This window comes from Styela clava, chromosome 9 (genome assembly GCF_964204865.1).
Source record: "Styela clava chromosome 9, kaStyClav1.hap1.2, whole genome shotgun sequence".
NCBI classification, from domain to species: Eukaryota; Metazoa; Chordata; class Ascidiacea; order Stolidobranchia; family Styelidae; genus Styela; species Styela clava.
The window spans coordinates 6272553-6290301 of NC_135258.1; the positions used below are offsets into that span (position 1 = coordinate 6272553).

The window sequence follows — 17749 nt, forward strand, 5'->3', positions numbered from 1 at the left end:
GTAAGGTCAGTTTAATTCAGGCCAAATATTACAAATAAAACTCTAAACTCAGGATTGCATGTTGTAATCCATGTTGGGCATCCGCAAAAGTTAATATTAGTTTAAGGTTTTTACTTAATAACTTAATATGAAGTAAATTATTTTTCAATTTTTGGACGAAGCTACAATTTCGCAACGTAACGTTATATTATACGTTATAACGCCACTTATAATGCTGTAGGTTCTGTGTAACGCCCAAACGCTCGTCTGTGCAACTTATATGATTTATCGTGAAAATATTTAAAACAATTTTCCATTGGATCCCTAACAGTTGCTTGCTTTATACTTTTTAATTAACCTTATTTTCTATTGTACATCGCTAAACTATAGTATTCTGTTATACTATACAAACAAGTTTCAAACTTGAATATGCAATTTTTGCGTTCTGCAGGGGTATTAGAATTTTTTATAACTTATGGAATATAATGAAAAATAGTTGGAAAAACCAAAATGTGGAAAATTATTCTTTTTCTGTGCTTTGTAGTACGGATATCGAAGGGGCTAATTGAAGGTAATACTGCAGTTGGTGAGTTTTCAGTCTTATAGAATGTCGAGTTTGCCATATGGTCTGAGCAATGTGATATTTCGAATTCCATTTCGATAAGCTATCGATAGGAGGTATAGCGTAATGAATATACAGGGAGTCCTCGGGTTACGACGGTCGCGACTTACGCTATTTCGAGGTTACGCATTCCATAAAAATAAAAAAGATAATACTGTACTGTAATATCTAAGCCCTCAAACTGGATCATTGTCATCACAAAAATCAGTGCTTTGGGCTCATTGGTTTTCGTCATATACATCGTAAATGACGTGGACAATACAGTACGATATGAGTACGTACGAGTAATTTATGTACTGTACGGTATAATGTTCCGACTTACACTGAAATTCGGGTTACACCGATTCTCATGAACGAAACCACGTCGTAAGTTGAGGACTGCCTGTACATAAAAAACATCTTCTCATATCTATAACACTTGGTATATAGAGAGTTCGTTTGGTTCCCTTTATGCGTAAACACTCATTTGAATACATTTAACATACCAATCAAATTTTTATTTAAATTGTTCCCGTAAAAAGCTGATTGAAATGTGAATATGTTTTTTGTTCCATGTATATATTATAACTTTATTTTTCACAACTTCGTAACCTACAGAATCAACGTTTATTGTTGTCAAACTCAATTTCTTTGCAGCTTTTTCATATTGATCTTCTGTTAAGTAAACTTTTCAAAGTCAAGGCATTGAAAAGCGTTCATTTTAATTAATGTTTTAGACATGAAACAATGTTACATGCGCTCAACTGTATTATAGAAAACATGAATACTTCAAATAGAGCATAGATTCACTTTGGGTAGATTCCTGAGCATGGTGTTTAAATCGAAATCGCTCTACTATGATAAGGCACCATGGGAAGAACGAACTTTTTTGTCACCAAATTTTGTAGATATTGATTAAAACTAGAATTTTTTTTTTAATAATAACGATTATAAAAGTAAACCAAAACCGACAGATATTACGTGATATCCCATTAAAATTAAATATATAATAGATTCGAATTTCCCATTAAATTCATTTTATTTTCAATCCAGTTCACGAAGTGCCTCAAGACGTTGCAATAAGTAATATCACCAGTTCAACAGTAGTCGCAGTCATCACACCTCCAAACAATACTCTAATTGCTGTCACACAATATACCATAACAGTGAGGTAACATATTATTAAATATTTTAGGTAGAAAAAAGTTTTTCCATTTCACGACTTAGAGATATCCATTAAGCTGATTGTATATTTAGACTCTTGTTAGCAATAATGTAACGAGAATATCGGTCGGAGACCGAAGACTTATTGATCGAGCGATAATTAATTAATTAATATCTCGCTAATTATACGACCCAAAATCTATAGGCTTCTGGTCCGTGATATGATGCATGCACATGCAAAATTTGGAGCAGATTCAACCTCGCGTTCGTGAGATATTGCGTTCATCTAACAGACATACATACAGACAGACAAATACCTATCAATATACCATCCATCGGGCGCTATCAAGAGTACTCCATGAGATGTAGGTCCAGTAATCGGGGTTCCGGCATTGAACGTCACAATACGCCCGAACGATCTTAAGATCGATAGGTAACAATAATGAAAACGCTTAAGTTCCTGACTCAGAAATAATGACTTCTTACTCAATTCTTTACCAAATTCTTCTCCAGTTTCGACCCAGGGTAATAAAATACGACTACGACTCCAAACCTTTTCTTCCTAATTCCATGGTCCCTGCTACCCACACTAAAAAACTGTGTTATGGCATCACATATTGTTAGTATGAAAGCATGTATTTCAGGTTTCTATATTGATAACTCCCCTCTATATACATATATCACTTTGTGAAACATATTTACATTCTTTTTATTAACATAGACAAGATATCGATGACTGCAATTCATTTAATGACGCAAGTTGCCATGAGAACGACCAGCAAACATTCGCAGCTACAGCTGACAACAGATACACAATAACTGGCCTACAAGCCTACAGGTAAAGTTTTTTATTAATTACAATGCTATTTTTTACAATATGTGGTGATAAAAAAATAAACAGATATATTTTATGTTGGAATATCCAGGAAAACATAAAATTAAACAACATAGGTTGAAGCTGATTACTGATTTTTAAATGGCGAAAAGCACAGTGTGACAACAAACGATTAAACTCTGAGCTAATGCTTTAGCCAGTGCAGTCATGTGTAAGCATTGCAGCCTTATTCGTAATTTTAAACAACACTAAATAACATAAGGTTATAAATTGATAAAATCTAGTAAATACATGAGATAATAATAATATTCAACATTTCTCATTTTAACATAGAAAATACGTCGTCTCTGTGGTCGCCGTAATTCTCGGTGGGAGAGGTGAATCAAGTTCGAATTTTACATTTACTACAGCCGCTGGACGTAAGTATCCTGAAGTATATATTCTCTGAATGTCAATTACATTAACATTTTAATTTTAACATATACTTTTTTACAGGACCAAACCCTATCTTTAATGTAGTGACTGTATCACTACCGGAAGTAATTATTGTGACGTTCAATGCCGGAACCCCGATTACTGGACCTACATCTCATGGAGTAATCTTGATAGCGCCCGATGGATCAACTCGGCAAGCGGGGGTTAGTACGCGCATATATATAATATTTAAATACGCAAATAATTTAGAATATGTTAGAGTTATTTCCGCAAAACAATGTTGTGCGTTTTTTAGATTCAAATATTATATACTAAACGTCAAAGTCGGAATCTCTAATGGAAACTAAAAAGACTTATAACCATAGTGTGTTGTGATTTAGACCTGGTGTTGAGTTTTTTTTTTATTTGCTGTATACTTCGCGACGGATAGGAATGTTAAGAAATAACGAGTTGGATACTATCTGGAAAGGAAAATTAAATATATAATAAAAAAATATGTTGTTATTGGCTTGAAGCATTCTGGCAAGCTTTATGGCTCGTGGCCCCCTTTCGTAAGCATTTTATACTGATGGGCTCGCTGTTTATGATTCCAGTAGTATTTATAGTGTTATTCTGATTGATAGGTTCCGAATACCATTATGTTAATGCTCAACAGAGTGAAAGTACCCGATAAAATAACCTTAGCGAGCAATGAACATAGGAAGAACGTTTTTTTAGAAAAAGAAGTCAAGGGCAAAGTAAAATCAGTTTTGTTTCTAGCATTGTGAACACACACTAACTTATCCTCGAGCCCCCGATTTGGAACTACTCATAAATCATATCTGCGTACGATAAATGCAGAAACATTAAGTCTAAATAAAAATCGTTATTTCAGGTTCAAGCATCTGTATCGTCGTCGATATCTATAACGGTTTCAGGTGTTAAAGACAATACTGTTTATAAGCTTCATATTACATCATCCATAAACGGTGTTGGTTCATCTCAATTACCACCAGGAACAACCGTTACATCAGGTATGAAATTTACGTGAACATGTATTATATTTTATACAAATTGTTCCACAGATTTGCTTTAAACCAGTATCAGGACAACAAGCCTAGCTGTACGTACATACAAGATGTACTATGTGTTTCGGAGAACGCGAACCTTTTTGCCCCAGTATCGCATATCAAAAATATCATACGTGGATTAGGTGAAGAGTGTGCAGTTTAATCGCGAATCATTGACACATAAAATAGCTACTTGTGTATTTCTTAGCAATATTGTCAGTAGATACTGATTTAAATGTAATTTCAAGCTCTTAACACCCGTAGAGTAATGAATCTACCGACACCTTACGTCGATAAATCATAGCATTTCAAATTTTTCACCTCTAACTCAAACCATAGTTGCTCAGAATGACGCTGATGCCAAGGCGCCGTTCAAAATAGCCTATATAAAAAATCAAATAAAATAGTCTAGTAGATACGATTTAAAATTACTAAATTTTAGAAGTTGATATAATTGTCTTACAGTACCTTCAATTCCGTTATTCACCGTCGCACGTGATAGTGATGTTCAGCTTACACTGACAATACAAGCTGTAGATGGAGCAACATCTTACTTGGTTTCATATATACAGGTAATACGACTGTTTCTTATAATATACGTTATGTGCAAGCTTCGTGCATTGTAATGGCCAATTGTAGCTTGCTATTGAATTCACGTCCAATTACCCAGTAATTGCAAATACTTTGACGGCAATACTTTGATTTCAAAAATGGTTGAAGATGCAAAAAGCGAATACGAAATCAACTCTTTTTATATATTGCAAAAAAGTATTATACTCTACTTTTGAATTTTTTAAAAATACTACAATCATCAAAATTTTGTTGCAGTTGTTCAAATTCAAACTCAAACTGACAAGTGTTGAAGCATCTTTATCTGTTGATGATATAAATATTACCTGATGTCAATGATTATAAGCTTTCAAAGCAGAAATTTTACACCATAAATTAGTTTGTTATATTTTGTTTTTGAACATTTGAAGTTGATGCCACAGTTATTATTTAAAAGCCTCATCTCAGAATATAAATATTAATATATGCTCATACATTTCAGGCCAATTGTCCCAACTGCACTGCTCAGACTGCAACGTCTACTGACACAACTGTGGTTCTGAGTGAACTCACAGCATATACAACATACAGGTATGTTAAGTTTTATGGCCTAGGTTATGAAGCTCTAACCGAGAATATCGGTCGGAGACCGAAGACTTATCGATCGAAACTGCAGAATAACCGATGATAACCGAGAATATCGGTCGGAGACCGAAGACTTATCGATCGAAACTGCAGATCGAAACTGCAGTTTCGATTCATGACTCTAATTGATTAATAACTCGCTAATACGACATAATTCATCCAAAATCAATAGGCTTCTGGTCCGGGATATGATGAATGCACATGCAAAATTTGGAGCAGATTCAATCATGCCTTCGTGAGATATCGCGTGCACCTAACAGACAGACAGACAGACAGACAGACAGACAGACAGACAGACAGACAGACAAACAGACAAATATCTATCAACATCCTTATCGATCTAAAGATCGATAAGTAACAAGTTCTTACACTTGTTACTAATGACTATTTATAATCATTTTTGTCTTATTTTGACTGATGGAATTTTTTATACAAGGGGAATTAAAACTCATAAATTTCCTAAATGCATCTACAAAAGAAGAAAATTTATATGACACTGTAGCCAAACTTTAAGTAGTCTTTGCGTGCTTTACACAAAAGTCATGTTGTCAAAAGATTATGTCCAAATAACCTGAGTTGTTCTTTTTTGTCACTCTATATTTCAACTTGTCATACGGATCACAAAAACAATAGCAAATATGATTGGACCGAGCGGTATTACAATTCTCCATTTACATCATAACGTTGGTATTCCATTTATAATTGAATTCGCTGCTCTCACTTATTCAAATAGAAGATATTTGTTCAATTCACTTGTTTGATTTGCCGCAATTCTCCTTTTTAACTTCACAAGGAAATTTTATACCGAAATTTCCACCTAGACCCGCTAGTCTGTAGAATCTCTTCCTCGGAGCTATTTGCTTGTATTTTGTGTCAACACCTTTCCAACATTCAATAATTTATTTCTTTTCTATATTTGCAGAATATCTGTATTTGCTGTCTCCGCAGCTGGAACGAGTTCGGGATCTACCTTATCATAGCAAACAAGGGCAGGAAGTAAGTTTATTTTCTTCGGATAGCGTTGTTACAATGTTTATCTTCTGTTATATAAAATAATCCAACCCATCCATTTTGTGTGAACCTTTTGAATGCAATACAAATGTGACTGACATGAAGCCAAATGCCATATTAGATGTTAAAACGACTGCTGTTTTGCATTTGTTTACAAAATCAAGACTGCCCGAGAGGAATGATATAAACCAATCATATCCTATAGAAGCAGTCAATGACATTGAGTTAAAGATGCCAGAAAATCCGAATTATTTATATATACATCCATTGTAGACTTTGCAATGTAAAAACTTCATGCCAGATCAAATATCCAAACGTGGAACCTGCCAGATACATGATCAAATATATGTACCCACGCATTGTACTTTTTCACACTTTCAAGCTCCTACTCTCAGAGATCAAAACTACACAATATCTTTTACAAATACGAGCGATAAAGAGACGTACCCTCCCTATTATACTGTCACAGTTAACAACGTATGTGAAGAAAAGCATGTTGTATTCAATGAAGATACTGGAGTAATCACAAAAATGATTTATATAGTTACTCAAGATGGATCAACAGGTAAATGGAATTATACCTACTTTTAAAACTCAAATGATATTCATAAATATATATGTTTATTTTTATGCTTTTTTCTACAAATAAAGCTGTTTATAAAAGCCATTGATATGTCTGATTCAGAAGCTAGTATTTTTTTTTTGGAATGACCAGATTTTCTAGTTCAGCATTTCTTACCCATTTTATTGGGTAAGTTAGTGTTCATGTGATTTTAACTCATTTTAATCTGCGATACAAAAATACTTAAAACCAAAGTTGTTTGTTGAGTACAAGTAGACCAAAATCGGGTCGATTAAATTTAAATTTGCCCAGTGATGTATGTTAAAAGAAATGCGATTTTGATCGCTGCAAGAACACTCTAGCAAAGTGATTCATAGTATGTTGTTCACTTTGTTTCAAAATAAAAATTTTCCATGAATTACTATAAACGACATGTTGAAAGACTAATCTTGGCCATTAATATTTCAGTCAGCACTGATTTATCAAGATTTTGGGCAACTTCTTCCCAAGAAGATGTTTCTTCCCCTTATGTTACCCTTACCGTTCCATGCGAAAATAACAGTAATCGAAAAAGGCGTGCTGTTGTGAACAATGGTGTAGTTATTGGTAAGTTCATTATTGTAACTGATAATTTTACAAAAAAATATAATGTTTTCAGTGGTGGATGTTACCTTGGCCCTTGACCCCATAAAAATTTTTCATATACTTACCAGCCAATGCCAATGCTAGATTTTTTATGTTTATTTTAATTAAAAAGGTTTCAGCGAGAGCGTGTAAATGAATATACTTTGCAAAAGCTCAATATATTTTAAAATACTCAGGCGGTTGCCGTGAAAAATTATTGACAGATAATTTTAGCATATCCTATTCCTGTTTTTTCAGGAACGTTTTTTGGTTACCGCAAATGTACTTTAACTCTTTTACTGAATATTTCGATTTATACTCATACTTTGATACATACCCACCTTGCATAAAGGTGCTGACAATACTTGCCAAACGGGTACAAATACAGAATGTAATGGACAATTGAAACCAGACACAGCTTACACTATACGAGTATGTGGTGCAAATGAAGAAAACAATTCAGTTTGTACTAAACCGAGTGTAATTGTAAAAACTGATTCTGAGCCTCCATGTAAGTAAATATACTGTGTGAATTATATGTATTTTGTCCGTGGGCTCTATGGACTTGCCAAGCTTGGTTGAGAACCTGTACTTTTATTGTCCTCAAACATTTATTGCTGAGCAACAAGTCTGGTATATAAACTTGATCTGAAACTTTAAATCTGAAACATTCGTATACCATTAGAGCCAGAGATTTTATACTGAAAATGAATTTATCCCGCAGAGCTGGATTGGGGTAAATTTTACAACAAGAAATTATGTGAACATATTTATCCGTAGCTCATAGAGCGGCTGTGTATTAGCTAACGATACTTCATCTTACTATGGAGAGACGGTCCAGATCATCAACATTTGTTCATATTTTCTTTACGGTACGTAAACGGCAGTTTACAATTTTACATCATCGTTGATAAATTCAATTTTGCTTTTGGAAATTGGAAAACGATAGAATGAAATTTGGAGAACCCTTGATATGAGATGTGGGTTAAGAAATAGAATGCAAAGAAACTAACCTTAAGCTAGGTTTTAAAATAAATGTTATTTAGCGTTTTACCCCTTTTTTTTCAGCACGTGGAGCAGGTGAAATAGCTGCGATTGTGCTTATCTCCATCTCATTACTCATTATCATCATTCTTATTATTGTATATTGCGGGGAAAGAAGGTAATCACATTGATATCAATAGCATTATTGTCGTACCATAAGGTAATATTAAACAGACTATCTTAGCACACCATAGATAGATTGATCCAATCGTTTATTTACAAATCAAGAAAGTTATTTGCGTTAAATTAGCTTTTTGAATTTTCTTTTGTTAGTATAAATCAGAGGTCACCAAACTACGGCCCGCCAGCCGGATCCGGCCCGCGACGTCATTTTATCCGGCCCCCAATAACACGCAATAATGGCTAAATTATTTTCAAAGGGAGATTTTCCCGAGCATCGTCTTCCTTGTTTATTTCGTAACATTGGCCGATCAGCAGGTTGCAAAAAAAGTGACGTAATAATAGGCCTTTTCGCATCCGCTCAGACACTATTGTCATCTTGACAGATTTTCAGTCGTGGTTGTAAACAATATTTCGTTTTTGCGACTTTGAATGCTATTCGTTAGTTTTTAATTGTGTATCGGAAACTTTTGTTCTGTCTAAATGCGGATATTCATGTAGGTGTGTTTCCAAAATATTGAAGTTCATCCGATATAGTTGTCTAGATATAGAAATCTTGTATATTTGTTTTCCTGGGATGTTCTCGATCTATATTCTGCGATATAGATAGAATTTAATATTCAAGTCTTCAGAAATGTAGAATATATATTATTGTTGAATAAATTGAATGGATTTCCCAACTTTTGTAAATTTATTGTATTGCATTGACAAAAATATTCATCCGGCCCGTTTCAACACAGTTTGAGTCATACCCGGCCCGCGATCCAAAAAGTTTGGTGACCCCTGGTATAAATGATTGAAAAAGTTTGTAAAAAAGTAGTTTGTAGACGAGTGTCTTTTGAAGTCTTATTCATATGGATAGTGTTTTTTAGCTACAATTTTTTTTAACCAGGCGGTCTTATTTTGGAAAGCATAGAGTATCCAGACGTGGAAAACAAAATCCAACATTTGAAAGTACGAAGAGTCAACAGAAATGCCAGGTGGATCCAGCAGAAAGCCTCAGACACAATAAGCAGTTGTGAGTATCTCATTAGAAAGCATATTTTGAAAATTTCTCTTACATCTCAAATTTTGATCGCAGCTATAAAAGCAGTTTGTATGAAAACTATGTGTTATATATCATTTTCCCCCTGAATATAGTCTTTATTTTAGCACTCAATTTGTTTTGATGCTACTTTATTACAATCGTCACCTCTCCTATTTGTTTTTATAGTTCTTTTGCAAGCGTTTAGGAGGAAAGGGTTTTTAGTTTTTTTATGGCTCAATTTATACAAAATATATATTAAATATTATACCATACTTGACATTTTTAATTTTTTTCAGGCGTAACAAGCAAAAGAATGGCGGTCTGAATACAGCTATAATACTAATCTACAAGCGATAGAAATTTCAAACATTACCTTTTTTTATAAATTTACTCCAACTATAATATGAATTATGACAACTAATTTATTTCTCGTGGAAATTAAGGAATTATTTCATATATCGTAATAGCATATTCTCCAACATGAATGAACCTGCCAAATTATAGAATATACAGTAACAAAGTCAATAATATTGAATAGAAATATAGCTAATCCCAAATGGAAATTTTACTTGTCCGTGTTTTCATAATGCACATGATAAAACGATCCTTTGTTCACATCTTCCACTATTCAATAATTATGATAAATGTCCAAGCCATTTTGCTGTTTTTTTTATTAAAAAATAATCAATTTTGTAGAATATTCCTGCAATTAAACTACATCTAAATAGTAATGCATAGTTCTTTAAGAGTCAAAAGATTCAAATTTTTTCCATTATTTTCGTTCTTCAATCAAACAATCATATTTTGTCTTGCTTGTATGCAAACTAACTATCAGTATTTTATGCACAACTAAGATTAACAATACCTATTTCGTGTGTCTTCAACTTAACTTCTATCACTTCATACTAATAGGTTTAAATAAACCACAAAATTAATAGTAGTTAGGTTATATATGGTTGATGAAAATATAAAGTGGTGAGTTGAAACGCATAAAATTTCTAAAGAAAACTTCTATTCAAATTTATTGTCACACCGACTTTAAACTAATTTGGTGAGAACCACGTCCTTATAACATTGTGTAATATGCAACTGGATTTTGCTACCTAGTTTCGCTTATATGACAGTTGCACTCAGGTACTGGTATAGGCTTTGCAAGGCAAAGGGATCAAAATGGGTCGCACGTACCAAATTATCTAAACTAAAATCTTGTTTCGCGGGCACATCATTCAAAACTTGCACTTCTCCGCGGCCGCACAATTTTTCTTTGCGGTCCATATTTGACTCTCGGGACGCAGTTTGTACACACATGTATTATAGGTTTCATGTTCGCACAGTTACAAACAGCAAAGACCATCGTCACGCGTTTCTGGTCAAAAAGTCGAAACATTTTGAGACGATATTTTTACAATGACTTCTCATAGGGTACTTTTTTTTATTTCATGCGAAACCGTAACGCCTCATACTGATCGTTTGTAAAGTTGTGTTTGGGTATTGTGAACAAAAACATGCTATGTGAGATTTCCAAGATGGATTAAAATCAGATGTTCAGTACTACATATGAATTCCATCCACCACCAGCAAACAATCGTCTCTCATAAACGATTTTAACCACTATAAACTCAGCTTAAAGCCAGAAATGACAAATTAAACATTGTTTCTTGTTCTGAGGAAAAGTGCAAACATTTTATGAAAGCATTTTGATTATGCATATCATACCATCTCTTGTTCAGTGTGGTACTGCATTACAGATATGGGGATAATCAAATTATTAAACCCTCACTTCTTGACTAAGGTTTAGTTTTGAGCGAAAATATTAAACACTTCAGGAAAAAGCGTGTAAAAGAAAATAGTCAGTATATAGTTTTAGGCGTGTGCCATACTTCGCTGTTTTTTAATTTAGATTAAATAGCGCATGGACTTGTCTATAACCTTGTTTGGGATGAGAACTAAAACACATAACTAAATAAATAAAAGACTATTCTTCATCCTTCATTTTTTACTTTGAGTCATTTGTTCCACACGCGTTTACTTCGACCAAGGCTCTGTAAAAGCAGCCAGTGATATATAACGCGCTACTTTATATGAAAAAACCGGAATCTGTCACAATTTACCGCTAGATGTGTGGTTCCATACTTCACTCATCTGTTCTGTAATTACAACATAATAAACCCATATCTATTTGTCTCTCATCTTGTACTTAGAGGTGATATAATGACATTTATGAGAGAGGCTGCACTTTTTTCTCGAATTTAATTTTGTCGGAGTAATAAGTTATCATAAGTGTAGCATCCTAAATTACCCTAACGAAAAATTGAATCTCCAGCGCAATCTGTATTCCTTACTCCAACCTGTTTTTGGCATGCTCGTTTATATGAACCATATAAATAGTTTAGTGTTCATTGTTGTTGCTTATAAATTACTTCAATTGACATTTACATTTTTATCATTAGCTACTACAAGAAATAGTATAGAATTGAATTAAATAAATTTCACAAACGACTATATTCAAATATCTTTGAACAAGTTGAAATATATCATTTCCTGGTAACTAGAATCTACAAACATGTACGAGACTAAACAAATGAAAAACTAAACGTTGATACTTTTCCAGAATTCATGATCAACAACCTGCTGAATTGTTGGTCGTTGGTCTTTATCTTTGTGAGTCATTTGTGTAAGCAAATCACGGGCTAAGTGAGGATTGGGAATCAGTAAATCACTACGATCATTATCTTGCGTAACATATTTGAATGACCTATATGTGTTAAGGTTGTCAGACCACAATCTATACAAGATATTACCCAGTATATTTATATCACTTTCCGTGCTAAGTTTTGGAAAAACTATGGAGGAAAATATGCTACGGTTATAAAGACTAATTTTCACGTTTTGCATGTCAAGTGAAAACAGAATACACCACTTTCATGTTCCATGAGCAATATTATGTTTATGCAAATGTTGTAGACCACTAACTAACTGTTTTGCTTGTACGAGAGTAAGTCTAGGATCAAAAGGAAATTTATTTTGTTTCTTCTCTTCATAATATGTCTCAAGAGTTAGAAACTGGCATCTTTCAGTGACAACAAAATGTTTATTTCTTTCTTTTAACAAACCACTAGCAAAGACAGAGAGTACATTTGGATGTGGATGTTGCTGAAGAACTTTCGTTTTGTGAAGTAAGTCTTCATTCCAGTTTGAAAACACCCATATTTCTAAAGATTCTGCAACTGAATTAGAAATTTTCAGTTGCCCTTCATAAACTTTGAAATGAAATTTGTCATCAATCAATTTGTCTGTAAACCACCAGATGTCATCAGTTAGTTGCTGGCGATCTGAAAATATCTCATTTAAAAAAAAATGGAATATTAAATAAAAAACTTCATCTGAAATGAAGAACAATTTAATGATTTGCAAAACAATAGATAATAACACTGTGGGTTATATTTCCCAATTAAAATATGGTTATGTTTGAGAATTTAAAACGCTTCCAGTCGCACATTTAAAATGCAACGTTATAACAAGTATTCATATTAAGTGTAAGCAACATGTCTGGGACCGAATCGATGGATCTGAAACCAGAATTTAACCATGTTGAGGGAAATTGGGCGTGTGTGTGTTTGAGCAATTTTAACTGAATACCTTATTATGAAAATAAGTGCAGACCCGAAGTAGCAATTCCCCGACTATCAATGGCAGAATCAATTTTAGCGCAGACTTAGTTTTAAAGATAAACGAACAATTATGATCACAAGATCAATTTATTCACTTGAATTCAGGGATGTTTGGACAAGCAAAAGTGAATTCCTGAGTTGAATTAATGCAAATACCGATAAAATGACACATGTTTGTTATTATGTTTCAATTTATTGAAGAAAAAGAATGCAAGGAATGATGAAATCAATAAATCTCACATTTCGAGGTCAAAGCTGTATTCCTAATTTATTCTTTTTCTTCAAGATATTTTGCAAAGTGGAAATTATTAACACGCTTTGATAATGAAGTTGCAACTTGAGAAGAATGACTGAAAGGATGATTGATTAGTTTTAGTACGAAACGTTATTTGAGTGTCACAGCCAATAATATTATTCTATTAATTTATCACTAATCCTTGCATGCTAACAACCATGCTACACAAGAACACAATTAATGCAGCTTGCTCAATCTAAGGTAAGTGTGATCAGAATTCCTTTTTTGAGAATATGTTATTCTGAACTTTGTTCTGGATTCGATATTTCTTCATTCATGAAAGTACTTAATCTTAGCAATTAATTAATCTCGATAAGATTTCAAAATTTATTGCTAAATGACGATAACTGTGAGACAACAACTACAAAACATGTCTGACCCAATGCCAGTCCATATCATGAAATAGACAAGAGTTTTGTTTGCTACGGAGCAAATAAAAGTTGGATCCTAAGGTTATCTTCCCTCCAAACAATGCTCTGGATAAGCATTCTAATAGGATTGTGTCTAAATAGGAAACATGTATTACTGCAAAATAAATATACAAAACCTTTTGGTTTTCTTTTTTGTTGACAAATCTGATTTGAAAGTTCCATTTTCAAATTGTGGAAGCAAAAGTTCATCATGCCTGCTTGTTGGAGAGCTTTGTGAGCTGCAATGTGCAGATTCTTCCTGTATATCTCGGAATAGTAAACCTGAACAGAGATAAATTTCTTTTAGATACGTCTTTACTTTCAGTTAGCGGTCAAACTTTATTAGTGGGCCTTTGTCAATTACAATATCTTTATATTTGATGCTGAAATCTTATTAGTGGGAATAACTTTACTACTGACAGCCTCAAAATATATGCATATAAGCTATAGGTCAATGGTTCTTTATCAAGCATATCCAGTTAGCAAACTATTAATTAATATAACAAAGTATTTTACACTCTTTAAAATAGTTCTTACCTTTTACATTAGGTGGCGCCATATACTTATAGGAAAGAACCTCGTTTTTCATTGGCTAGTTTCACCAGCTGAACCAGAAAACTTCACCAAATATTGTAAAATAGCATCAGAATTAAAACTGTCTTGGGCAGGAATAACAGTTTTCAAGCGGGCAAGAACATCTGCGTCAATGAAACCATACAATCAAATTGCTTTTGCAGGGTCGTCCCTAGCTTCGGTATGGGATAAACTAGCATTAAACCAAATAGCAAATTTATTTGGGTCATCCACATCACGAAAAGCTTTGATACTACGGTTAAGAGTTTTTGTTGCTAAATGAGCAATTTGATAATCTTCCCGTGTAACATCAGAACGGCGTCCCTCGGCCCCCGGTACAATTTGTACATAAGGTTTGTTAGATCTCCAGCGCCGGTAGTGTCTATTTCTTTATTGCTGACACGTTTGCATCTTCTCGTTTGTCAACGTCGCAAACGTCTCAATTCATTACTCGCATTTGATGTGTTTCTTTATTATCTGTAGACCGAGCCGAGAAGGTTTCTGTCTACTGCAATTTGCGTGTTTACATCGTTATTGTATCGCCTGGCGTTAGGGCCGAAATTGTAAATATGCACAGCTAGTTTGCTGTTGCAATGCGTTACTTCTATGGCGATTTATCATTAGGAAAGCTGTATCATATTAATTATAGTGGGCTAATTATGGTTTCCTTTGTTTCATGCTTATTTAACTTGCTAATAGTTTAAAATTTGCTGCATTGAACTCTGGATTATTGAACTGCAATTTGTGAATCTGTCCTGCGTTTTGATTGTTTTGTGAAATATTCTTGGTGAGTTTTTTGTATTTCACTGCATTTGGCTTGTTATGTAGTAGTCTTATTTGAATGAAGTACTGTTAGTATTATATTGGTGCCGCAATTAATGCAGTAGGGTTAAGTACTGTTACTGTTGTGCTTATTTGTTCATGTTTATTTCAGTGTTCTGCAGTTACATAAAAGATTCGATATATTGTTGACCTTGGCAAAAAACAGTCGGTAAGCGATATAATTTGATTGCATGTTGGTTATTTATGCGGCAAATTCATAGTATTCATAGTGTATTTTGTTTTCTCTAGAAAACCTCTCTCTCTATCTCAACTCAATCTATCTGTATTCGTCATCTGTTTCCGTGATCTATTTGGCTCCATCTGACATCTCGATTTTATAATTTATGCTGAGCAAGTGCTTGATATTTCCACGACATATTACAATTCTCCTGTGTTTGAAGTTATGTATTGTGGGCTTGTGGACTTCAGCTTGCTTATCTCAGTTATAAGGCAGGGATAATTTGGAGAGGATTGTCTGGACCGAACATAGTATTGGGATAGACTACTAGAGCGTTTAGACTGGAAAATATTGGCGCACGCTTCAGCGCCGGGCTTGTGGACTTAAGCTTGCTTATCTCAGTTATAAGGCAGGGATAATTTGGAGAGGATTGTTTGGACCGAACATAGTATTGGGATAGACTACTAGAGCGTTTAGACTGGAAAATATTGGCGCACGCTTCAGCGCCCTTCGTCTTTGTGTAGCAAGCAGGGTGCATAAGGTCACACCCCGTCAAGCTTCTACAAGGTTGTTGTTGGGGGGCGGGCTGCTGAGACCCCTGGGCAATTGGATTTTGCGGAGCTACCATATGAGGGTTACTATGAGAAAAAGGATCATAATGACCATACATTTGATACGGAATATTTCCATACATATTTGCATATTGACTACTAGGATAAGCAACACCAGATATAGAGCTTGTAATAAAGGGTCTAGAAAAGGTAGTAACGAGTGTGGTATCGTTACCCATATCACTTGGTGATGTTACACTAGTAGAAAAAACAGAAGCAGTAACAAAAGTAGTAGACATACTTGATACAATGGTTTCATCCTCTGAAGTCGAGCCAGAAGTTGATTGAAAGTCTTTCGATCGACTCATGATTTTTCGTGCAGTTTTTGAACTATGTCGTTGCGGAGTAACAGTTATTGAAGTACTCGAAATATAAGTACTTGCACTTGTTTCAAAAACGTTCTTAAGTTTTCTGTTGCGTAATTCCATACACCACAGCAAATTTTACAAATGTATTGTTCTTTCACTGTCCAGTTCGTCGATTCTCAATCCCAATTCGCCTAAACTAATAGGACTAATGTTCTGCAACGGGATTTGATAAAGCGAGCTGTCCAACTCTTCTGAAGTTGTCGCGTCTAATGCCGGAGATGCGATTTGACTTCTTTCTCTTCTTGGTAAAGTTCGATCGTATCCTGGATATGGGCGTCTTGAACGGTTGCAATTCGGAAATTCTGGTACAGGTCGATGTGGTGGTGATATCAAATACGGGCGAATCGTTTGATCGGTTCGCTTTGTTGTTTTGTCAGTATTGCTAGGTTGAGAGTAACACTTACACAAAGTTAGCAGTCCGACGATCCACACTGAAATTGCAAGAATAGTCACCAAAATGTTCACCGCAGCAAGGATAATCAGTGTATCAACAAAAATAGTACACTTCTCGTCTTCCATCAAGCTAGTCTCTTCGAAGAATAGCACGAATGATCAAGAAAATAACGAATGTAACAACCAAGAAAACAATTGTTCCGCCAAGTCCGAGAACCCAAGAAGGCATCGAAAAGAACATATCTTGATTGCAATCGGAATTCTTTGTCAAAGTTGAGTTGACAAGATTCTTTTGATATTTTGTCAGTAGAATTGAGGGTTGAGTAGAATCGTTCACAATTTCTACAAAACACTTGCCGTCATGTAATATGCAGACTCCAAAATATTCTTCAATTGTCGTCATTCACGTACTTTAACAGCTGCCACCAATTTGTAACGTAGCGAGGGTTAAAGGCGACGGCGATTGACAGTGTAGAAAAAGACCGTCTTCCTCGCTAACGACTATTGAACTGTCTTTGGAATACAGGCGAAATACTCGGCTATTCTGTTGTCCCAATATACATATAAATCAGTCAGAAATATCAACACCGCTACAACGGTGCACTAGTGTATTACAAGTGTTCAGATACTCAGATAGTAAGATACATGTGCAGTGCAAGTGAAGCAATATATACGGAATGAATATAATGAATAAAGTAACGAAATGAAAATACGAGACGATACTGTACAAACGCACAACGTCAGAGCGTCATACAACAGAACGAGAGAACTAACGTATACGCA

The 17749-nt window shown here is 34.4% G+C and overlaps 2 protein-coding genes and 1 long non-coding RNA gene across 3 annotated transcripts; all 3 read left to right on the forward strand.

Moving 5' to 3' along the window:
- The first annotated feature begins 438 nt into the window (after window positions 1-438).
- On the forward strand, window positions 439-6786 carry LOC120340021 (phosphatidylinositol phosphatase PTPRQ-like). The gene is made up of 10 exons (XM_078116477.1): window positions 439-550; window positions 1634-1751; window positions 2466-2582; window positions 2913-2998; window positions 3075-3217; window positions 3889-4027; window positions 4529-4635; window positions 5115-5203; window positions 6180-6253; window positions 6651-6786. The coding sequence occupies exons 1-9, from the start codon at window positions 490-492 to the stop codon at window positions 6235-6237; spliced, it is 918 nt and encodes a 305-aa protein (XP_077972603.1). The 5' UTR covers window positions 439-489; the 3' UTR covers window positions 6238-6253; window positions 6651-6786.
- On the forward strand, window positions 6563-10558 carry LOC120339832 (uncharacterized). Its single transcript, XM_078116140.1, has 6 exons — window positions 6563-6833; window positions 7299-7436; window positions 7807-7965; window positions 8523-8616; window positions 9511-9636; window positions 9942-10558. The coding sequence occupies exons 1-6, from the start codon at window positions 6563-6565 to the stop codon at window positions 10000-10002; spliced, it is 849 nt and encodes a 282-aa protein (XP_077972266.1). The 3' UTR covers window positions 10003-10558.
- A 4667-nt stretch (window positions 10559-15225) lies between these two features.
- On the forward strand, window positions 15226-15820 carry LOC144427339 (uncharacterized). The gene is made up of 3 exons (XR_013477901.1): window positions 15226-15381; window positions 15529-15585; window positions 15666-15820. It is a non-coding gene; the product is annotated as an uncharacterized LOC144427339 (long non-coding RNA).
- Window positions 15821-17749: the final 1929 nt, after the last annotated feature.

What these genes read in the sequence shown, in the direction of transcription:
- LOC120340021 (XM_078116477.1), top strand. Translation starts at nt 490, where the DNA reads ATGTGGAAAATTATTCTTTTTCTGTGCTTTGTAGTACGGATATCGAAG. An exon ending in CAATATACCATAACAGTGAG is followed by an intron (nt 1,752 to 2,465) that starts GTAACATATTAT and finishes TTATTAACATAG; the next exon opens with ACAAGATATCGATGACTGCA. An exon ending in ATTTACTACAGCCGCTGGAC is followed by an intron (nt 2,999 to 3,074) that starts GTAAGTATCCTG and finishes ACTTTTTTACAG; the next exon opens with GACCAAACCCTATCTTTAAT.
- LOC120339832 (XM_078116140.1), top strand. Translation starts at nt 6,563, where the DNA reads ATGCCAGATCAAATATCCAAACGTGGAACCTGCCAGATACATGATCAA. An exon ending in TACTCAAGATGGATCAACAG is followed by an intron (nt 6,834 to 7,298) that starts GTAAATGGAATT and finishes TTAATATTTCAG; the next exon opens with TCAGCACTGATTTATCAAGA. An exon ending in AACTGATTCTGAGCCTCCAT is followed by an intron (nt 7,966 to 8,522) that starts GTAAGTAAATAT and finishes CTTTTTTTTCAG; the next exon opens with CACGTGGAGCAGGTGAAATA.